Source organism: Thamnophis sirtalis, unplaced genomic scaffold, assembly GCF_051295495.1.
Source record: "Thamnophis sirtalis isolate CommonGarterSnake01/CBP01778 unplaced genomic scaffold, rThaSir2_p1.2 scaffold_4, whole genome shotgun sequence".
In the NCBI taxonomy this organism is placed as follows: Eukaryota; Metazoa; Chordata; class Lepidosauria; order Squamata; family Natricidae; genus Thamnophis; species Thamnophis sirtalis.
In genome coordinates, this window is record NW_028261384.1 from 128,359,603 (window position 1) to 128,369,368 (window position 9,766).

Consider the following 9,766-nt stretch of genomic DNA (forward strand, 5'->3'; position numbering starts at 1 on the left):
ATAATGCTGAACTCATGGTATGAATCAATGAATTAATATGTAGTTGTTAGGTACGCTCCCCGTTGGGAGAGCGAATGCGTTCAGAGAAGCTTTGTTAGAGTTGGGTTGGCGAACACACAAACCAGCATACAGAGACACTGCAGTTTAAATAGGCTTTTATTTTCGTGGAAATAGAGATATCAGAGTCCATCAAACAGTCTATGTCATACATGGATAAGACAGCCAGTCACCAATGTCTTTCAGTTAAGGGATAATCCAAATCACATAGTCCATAATCATACAAACAGTCCGATACTAAAAGTTTGCTAGCAGTTGCAAAACTTGCAATAGCTCACAGCACTTTCTAACAGCCAGCTTCCAAAACACTTAGATCAAATCAGCCCAGCATCTAACAAAAGAGAGCTAACAGTCATTCTGGCTCCCTCTTATGGCCGATTGAGAAAACAGCAACCAATCACATTTTACAGTATGATTTAAAGAAACAGGTATAGCATTGTTACATGTTTTATATATTGCCAACCCAACCATTAGATTATATTCCTAACAGTAGTTATTTACATATTGTACTTATTTGTCAAATTTAGATGGCTACCCTTTTCACAATAAATAATTCCAGGTGGTGTATCATAAAAAAACTATAAACATGTCAAATGCAGTGACATAAACAGCCAATTATAATAGCAGTAGACTTATATACCGCTTCATAGGCCTTTCAGGCCTCTCTAAGCGGTTTACAGAGAGTCAGCATATTGCCCCCAACAATCTGGGTCCTCATTTTACCCACCTCGGAAGGATGGAAGGCTGAGTCAACCCTGAGCCGGTGAGATTTGAACCACTGACCTGCTGATCTAGCAGTAGCCTGCAGTGCTGCATTTAACCACTGCGCCACCTTGGCTCTTAATATATGCCACTGGTTCCTGAAATCTGCAGTATGACAAAGTCAAGTCTTGATGGATTTTGAACAAATAAGGAGGGCAGATTTTGAACAAATAAGGAGGGTTTTTTTCTGCCATGGTGAGCACCCTATGAAAAAATTCTTTGCAAGGGTCATTTTGCTGGCTTCTACAAGGCTTTTAAAATATGGTTTTGACAACCGGCCTAGGAATAACATAATGGAGATGTTTATAACATAATTAACTGGAATTTATTCTCTTGCATCTTTGTTATCATTTTGTTTTTACCAATTTAACTTAAATTGATTGCATTTTTAATATATATGGATTATGCTATTATGTATGCTACCCAGTATCATGATATGGAGGGGATGGGGTGGCTCAGTGGCTAAGATGCTGAGTTTGTCGATCAGAAAGGTCAGCAGTTTGGCAGTTCGAATCCCTAGCACCACATAATGGAGTGAGCTCCTCTTACTTATCTCAGCTTCTGCCAATCTAGCAGCTGGAAGCATTTAAAAATGCAAGTAAACAAATAGGGACCACTTTGGTGGGAGGGGAACAGCATTCTGTGCACTTTCAGCATTTAGTCATGCCAGCCACATGACCATGGAGACATCTTCAGACAGCGCTGGCTCTTTGGTTTTGAAACAGAGATGAGCACCGCCCCCTAGAGTCAGGAATGACTAGCACATATGTGCAAGGAGAACCTTTACCTTTATTATGACATGAGGTGATGGTGGGTGGCAAAAATAATAGATAAATAAATGCACATTAAATCATGGTCTTGAAAAAGGTGAATTGCAGGTGAATCAGGGAAGGTGAGAAGAAATTCTGCAACACCACTTTCTTCAGGTGGTAGATATTAGGTAAATAGGTTGTTTGAAAAATGTTTTGATATTCCACCATGTAAGAATTGGGATGAGATCTGAATTATTCGTGTAAAAAGAAGGAACCTGACAGATTCCATTTTGAATAAAATACATATCTATGTTGCTTGCTCAGGCTGGAAAAAATACTGCTTGTAACAGCATTTCATGCTTTGCTGACAGCCTGGGTCACTTTGACCCAGCTAGGAATAGCCCAGATGGGAACTTGGAAGTCCCCTTTGATACGGATATGTTTTTGGGAAGTCAGTACTTATCTTGTTATTGTTTAAACGGTGGGAACAGAGGAAATGGAGAATTTTTGGTAAAATTTAAAATATCATTTGTTCTTGACATGCCGGTAACAGGAATTTCCCAGAAAACAATGCAGGAAATTTATTTTTGGGCTATAGCTTAATTATTGCCAACTATTGTCAATATGGCCAAGTATTGTTATCGATCACGCCAAATGCATTTATGTAATTGTATTATGACACACTTTGATAATACCCATGAGACTTCGACTTGTGTATTTAAGTATTACCTGTTGTAATGCTCAGTATTCTCCTCCTGAGAATCCTTTCATGTGCATGACAGTTATCAATAAGACTCGTTCTTATTGATTAATAAAGCTTTTTGTTTCCTATAATCTCCTTGTTTAATTTTTCTTAATAAATAGAAATATATCAGGGATATTTTTCTCACACACAAAGTTAATTGTCTGCCCAAATTGGGGATTCATGCACAAATTATTCAGAATACAGAACAGTTTCTTTTAAATAAAAAAGAGGAAATCATGGGCTTGCTTGGAAAGAAATGAATGCATCTTTGGAATGGACAATGGGGACATTAAAGGTGTGAATGTCAACTTTGAAAACTCTCAGCAATGATCCCACTAGCTAGACATCAAAGTTCAAACACACAGAATTGGAGGCCACTCAATTCGGGTAAGGCTGAATTAGAACAAGTCAATTAGTCTTCAGATCAGTGGTGGGTTTCAAAAATTATTCGAACCTACTCTGTGGGTGTGGCCTCCTTTGTGGCAGTGGCTTGCTGCCCATGTGACCGGATCGGAGTGGCTTGCCGCCCATGTGACTGGATATGAAGATGCCGACGACACTTGTCAGAATCACCTTAAATTACCTCACACACAGCACTGGCATGCATAAGAATATGATGTAAACTTTTAAAAGGCATCTTTGGTTTGCATTAAAACAACTTCAACAAACCCAATGTTCTGATTGCACCACAAACGCAGTAGTCATCCTTACCTTTCACAGAGGCACTGAGTTTTATAAATATGAGCATGATAGTGTAGAATAATGATATCCAAGAACCAGCGGTGGGTTTCAAAAATCTTTGGAACATCTTCTGTAGGTGTGGCCTGCTTTCCGGGTCGACTGGTGGAACCTCTTCTAACCGGTTCAGTAGATTTGACGAACTGGTTCTACTGAATAGGTGTGAACTGGTAGGAACCCACCTCTGCTTCAGATATTACTTGGTAATAGATTAGTCCAACTTGAGAAATGTTTGTTTTCCACAAAGATAATTATCTGCAAGAATTCTGGATACATGCAGAAATTAATCAGCATAAAGACCAGTCTCTTTTAAATAAAAAAGTGGGCTTGCTTGGAAAGAAATGAATGTGTCTTTTGATTGACAAGAGTGAAAGTAAAGTGTTCAGATCTTGGAAACTTCTGAAGTTTCCAGTTCTTCAGTAGATAGTTCTTCCTCCTTGAAAACCTTCTGAAACAAGTCTTTGATGCCTTTCTGGGCTTTACCTCTCTGTCTCCCCACCAGGTAATAGATCACTGGGTTAATGCCGCTGTTGATGCAGGTACACAAGTAGCCATAATGTACAAGGTTGGGGTGTATGTATTTGAAAGCATACAGGATAAAATAGAAGGCATTTAATGGAAAAGCCAAGACTAAAAAGAAGAAAAGTGTGAGCAAAATAGCTGTCAAAAGCTTCCTCCGCCTTTGACTTTTGGATATGAAGCCAATTTTGATAAATAAGGTGACACTGGAGATGGTCATCAGTGGGAGGCAAAGCACAGCATTAACGATGAACTGATACATCAGAGTATAACTGTTTCCAAATCCATCAACTGCTACCATTGTGAAATGAATTGAAGAGAGGATGAAGGAAATGGCCCAGATGACAGCACACACAGTCGTGAACAGGTGCACCGGCCGGTGGCATCGATACCAAATTGGGAAAAGGACCGAAACACACCTGTCGATACTGATGGCTGTCAGGAGAAATTGCCCCGTACTGTACATTAACAGCATGCCCATCTGGAAGAGTTCATAGGGAAAGTCACAATACAAATGTGTAAAAAGCCAGTGGGTTTCGATGATCATCTCAAAGGTGAGAAAACCAAAGTCTGCAACAGAGAGGTTGATAATATAAATGGCAAAAGTGTTCCTCTTAATGGAGGAGCCCAGTAACCAGATCACAAGGCCGTTGCCCAACATTCCCAATACACAGAAAAGTATAGTGAAGATTGCAAAAACAAGCACTTCTTCGTTTATGCCAGAATCATAACAGGTTCTGTTTTTGCCAGTGAATGTTGCATTGATTTGTGGTAAGACAGTGAAAGGGGAGGGGGATGCCATATTATGCTGCAGTCTTTTCTCTTCCTTCTATGGCTGCAGATACTCCTGTTGGGACAAAAGAGAAACAGTTGGTGTTAGGCTTTAGCGTAATTCCTGAAAATGCATATTGATTGCATGTCAGAATATGTGAGAATATTGCATATAAGTCTAATTGCTGAGATGTGAGCAACAGCATAATGGTTTGCAAGATAATTTCTGTATTAACAATTGGATAATGAGCACACTTGAAGTCAAATTGTGTTTTGCTTATACTTGTCGCAAACTAGTTAAAACTGCCAAAACTGATCTGTCCTGTCCTCATAGGCTGCATTGATTTTCACACAACATTGTGTTAGGTATTCTACTTTTTTTCTGAACAAGGCGAGAAAAATTAACATTTGAAAGAATAGATGAGGGGTAGCTCTCTAGGGTTAGGGTTAGGGTTAAATTTGGCCAATGTGGCTTCTTTCAAAGGGTTTAATATTAAAAAAATAGGCTTCATTTCCATATTAGTTGCTCCTTCTTGTTCAGGTCAAGTCTCAGAATAATGATATAGCATTTGGGAGAAAAGATGCAGACCAGTAATCCAGCTACTGAAGCCAAAATGGAAAAGATCTCCACGGCCACCATATATTTTCCCTTAGTGCTCAGGTAAGTTAGAACAAATGACATCCAAACACTACAAAAGACCAACATGCTGAAGGTGATAAATTTGGCTTCATTGAAGCTGTCAGGTAAATTCCTTGCTAGGAAGGCCACTGTGAAGCTGACAGCTGTCAAGAACCCCATAAAGCCAAAGACAGTATAAAACATAATGGTTGAACCTTCATTACATTGCAGGACAATTTCTTCAGCCATGGAGTGCATGTCCAAATCTATGAATGGGGGGAAAGTTGCCAACCACACTACACAAATAGTGAATTGTACCAGGGAGCAAGGTAGGACAATAGAAAGAGCCAACGTTTTCCCTACCCATTTCCTCATTTTGGAACCAGACTTGGTGGCTATGAAAGCAAGAACAACAATGGCTGTTTTCCCCAATATACAAGAAAGAGCTACAGAGAAGATGAGGCCAAAAGCAGTTTGTCGCAGGAGATATTTCACTAGGTCTGGTTGCCCAATGAAGCAAAAAGTGCAAAGGAAGGACAGCAGGAGAGCAACTCCCCTCCCAAGCTTATTTTGTAGGCGAAGTGTGGGTCTGGTTACAATTTCCAGCTATTCCAGGTATATATTTACATATATACCTCATTATAAATATATTTCAAGTTCCCCCTAAGTTTTTTCCCCATATCTTTACTTAATTATCTTTTAATTACAATCCTTGCAATTCAATACTTATTACAATTCCATTAATCTGCTATATAACATGACAAGCAATATGTACATCACTTATATTCCTCCTCTTACAAGTTCTATATGTATCCATATTCCAAATATTTTAATTAATATTTAATTATCTTTTCATTATCATCCTTGTTATTCAATCAACTAGCAACTAAGTTTAACTGTCATGTAAAAGAACAAATCGCATACCTCTCATTTGTATTCTCCACATGGCAATTTCTAAATATCCAATTAACTTATGTATGTATGTATGTATGTATGTATGTATGTATGTATGTATGTATGTATGTATCTATCTATCTATCTATCTATCTATCTATCTATCTATCTATCTATCTATCTATCTATCTATCTATCCCTACACAGACACACAGACACACAGACACACAGACACACACACATATATATGTGTGAGTGTGTGAATGTGTGTATGTGTGTATGTGTGTATACTTCCCTTCTTCCTCTCTCCCGTTAATCTTCACTTCTCCCCCCGCATCCTTTCTGCCTCTTCCTAGTGAGCCTTTTACCCCAAACTCTAAGCTTCTGCTTTTTCTTTCTACTGGGTGTATATTCTTCCGTCCATAACTTTTTCATCACACACGTCATTCGACGTATCCTCCTCAAAATTATCTGTCTCCCTGTCTTCTTCCCCTCTTTTCTCTTATCACTCATTTTGTTCTTCTCTATGTCTGTCTGGCCATTTCCTTTTCTTTCTTACATAATCCCGTTCCCTTTCTTTGTTGAGCTATATCCTCCCTTTTCAATTTTCCCTGTGCCACTGTCAAAACCAGTGAAATCTTTTGTCTGTTTTTATTTTCTTTTGTTTTTTCTGTAGTTCCACTTTCTTTTCCTTCTTCTTCCCTTGCTTCTTGTTTCTCTTTAATTTCTAACTTCAAAATTCTATTTAATGTTAGTTTTAATGACTCATGCAATTTTTTTTATAATCTCACATATTTCTTCAAATTGCCAACTTTTCATAGTGTCCAGTTCAAAAGATACAGTTAATTATAATTTAAGTTCCACAATTTCTTCTTCTTTTCCACTTCTAATCCAGCTCCAATATTCCAGTTCAACTAAGAAGAGAAAAAAGGAGAAGGCATTCTTCTTTCATCCACAGCTATCCAAATGTAAAATCAAACAATCTGTGCAAATTCAAATCTCCTTAAATGGTGTAGTTTCATTTTCTTTGTTTTTCAGTCTTCCCTCCAGCAAATGGCTCTGCCTCTATTCCTTTAGCTTGATGATTTTCAAAGATACATTTTGGTAGTTTTAAATCTGGAAAAAATAAAATTACAGGCAGGGGAGAAACAACACTAATTCTTGATTTTTCCTCATGCTATTTTCCACCTTTGATTAATTAGAATTGCTTAAGATGTGTAAATTAGAATAACTTAAAACAAAGCAAGTCTCCTTGGTATCGGTGTTTTTTAGCCTCCATTCCCCCCTCCTTCTTTCTCGTGAGGTTCCCAATTGTCAGTTAATCTCTTTTAAGGACACAATCTTATCAGCTCCAAATTCAAAGCTTTGTATTTCAATGGGTTAGTCAATTGTCATTTTAGTCTCCAAGTTATTTAAACAAGCAGTTCTCTTTGGGCTTAATGATTTAAACTGCATTTTTTCCTCCTCTTTCTTCCTTCTGCCAAATTCCCAATCTGTCCATTAATATTATTTTCTACTCACAAGATTCTTTACCTTTTCCAAATTCTGATTTGTATCTGTTGGTTATTTAAATTTTCTCACCAGGTTTTACCAATCCTTTCAAACATTGGTCCTGCTCAATGCTTAGTCCAGATGCTTCAGCTTTGTAGCGGCCATTTTACAATGCTGCCTCCCTCGACGCCAATTCATAGAGCTAATGTCTGACATGCAAGGAACTAGTTGCATTCATCTCAATCTATTGAGATGCAAGTCCTTCTCCACTTTCACTCCAGCAAAGTTCTGATCCGAAAATCCCCGGCATTGGTTTCTCAGCCAGAATTTATGTGAGACTCTTCAGAGCCCATGGTTTTCTGACTGCCTCACTGAGGCACTTCTGGTCTCTCTGGACTCCCCAGTCTTAAAGAATGCAAATGAACAGCTGCCTGCAAGGAATATAATTCCTTCCATCCCTCATCATCCAGTCAAAGCTGAAGAAGCTTCTTGGATGACAAGTGAAATGAAAAAGTAGAAAGTCCAGTTGCTTCTTGAAAAAAACATCCATGACCTGGATGACCGAGAATCTCTATAGATAAGCTCTAAAACATTACAAAATCCAAATAAGCATGGATTAAAGCAATACAAACTATTTTGCAGAAAACTATACCCTAATCATGGAACTACCTAGGAGAAAACACTACTCCCATCAAAGTGGTAGCACAATTTACTGCATAAAGACAGGGAGAAAACACAGCAGTCACCTGTGCTGTGAAACATTTGCTAGCCAAATAACCACACTCAAAAAGCATGAAGAACTCAACAATACAAACCCAATGTTCCTACATTCTATTTTGTGGTGCCATAGTTGGGCAGATACACATCTGCAGTCTGCACCCTGATTTTTACAGCATTCTCTAGCCTTATTGAAGAACCAAGTGGGTTGATGGATGCCTTCTACATGGGGCTTCCATTGAAGACCATTTGAAATCAGTAACTTTTCCCCAATGCAGCAACACATGTAGTTTGGGGGCCTCATTGCACTGTTGCAACAAGTGATTTGTGAAACCATCTCTCTCTGACAGCATCTGTTTCTTTCAATAAGTCAGCTAGGTGAACATGCTGTAAGTCTCATGTGTTAAATGTTGTCGACTGATGGGAGTTAGAGGTATACTTTCTCAGTAGATGCCCAGGCTTTTCAAATATCCTCCCATCTGAATTTTCAGGCAGTCCTATCTTTTTATCCCTGTATTAGGCTGGAAAGACTGGTGTCCTGGTCAACATGTTGGCCTGGAATTGGGCAAGAATGAGACAATTGGCTCATTCATGTGAGGATGGTGGAAGGTTATTTTTTTAATTTTTAAAAAAATTTTCATTGATTATAGTGAGCCACCTAGGTTCATTACATGAGATAGGCAGCCATATCAGATCAATAAGCAATGAATACATTATGATGAAGTAGGAAGTAAAATCAGATAAAAACATCACCTCTGCAGTAAATGCAATCACCATTATCAGTTACCTTTACTTCCAAAAAAAAGAAGAAGGTACAAAGGAAACATTTAAGATGCTCTACCTAAAAACTTTGATTTTCTAAAAAATACAAAGCGAGTATATTCAAGGAAATCTTTTGAAAAGGGACAATTCAAATCTGGAAAATCTGTTGAACCTTTTAGTTGGAGTAAACTGATTCGTGTTATCATCAAATATCTTGTCATACAATTTACAGTTTGAAGAAAAACTAATCATCATTACCTTTTTTTTCAAAAAAGAAGGTACAAAGGAAGCATTTCAGATACTCTAATGACAACATTTGTTCGCGATAAAATATTCAGAATATATTCAAGGAAACCCAAAAAGTGACAAAACTGGAAATTTGAACCTGCTACTTAGAGTGAAGTGATTAGTATTGCTCTACCTAAAAACTTTGATTTCCTAAAAAATAAACAGAGAGCATATTCAAGGAAATATTTAAAAAGGGACAATTCAAAACTGGAAAATCTGTTGAACTTTCTGATTAGTGTTATCATCAAATACCTTGCTGAGCTATGAAAATTCAAATATTTCATTGTTGAATAATTCAATATGTGTAATAGCTCCCATTACTTGTCCCAGCTTCTGCCAACGTAGCAGTTCGAAAGCATGTAAAAATGCAAGTACAAAATATAGGAACCACTTTGGTGGGAAGAGCATTCCATGTGCCTTGAGCATTTAGACATGTTGGCCACATGACCACAGGGATGTGTTTGGACAGCACTGGCTTTTCAGCTTTGAAACAGAGATGAGCACCGCCCCGTAGGGTCAGGAAAAACTAGCACGTATTAGGGAGGGGAACCATTACATTAATGAAAAGTTATATCTTAAATTACACATTAGTCTCTACTATTTAAAATTGGAAAAGAATTTATGTTCTCCATCACATTCACTTTCCACCCT

The 9,766-nt window shown here is 37.9% G+C and overlaps 1 protein-coding gene across 1 annotated transcript; it reads right to left on the reverse strand.

Moving 5' to 3' along the window:
* Positions 1–3,310: 3,310 nt before the first annotated feature.
* LOC148046506 (mas-related G protein-coupled receptor member H-like) lies at positions 3,311–4,375 on the reverse strand. Its single transcript, XM_087712050.1, has one exon. The coding sequence runs from the start codon at positions 4,373–4,375 to the stop codon at positions 3,437–3,439; it is 939 nt and encodes a 312-aa protein (XP_087568176.1). The 3' UTR covers positions 3,311–3,436.
* Positions 4,376–9,766: the final 5,391 nt, after the last annotated feature.

Coding starts and splice junctions, on each gene's coding strand:
- LOC148046506 (XM_087712050.1), bottom strand. CDS start 4,375: ATGGCATCCCCCTCCCCTTTCACTGTCTTACCACAAATCAATGCAACA.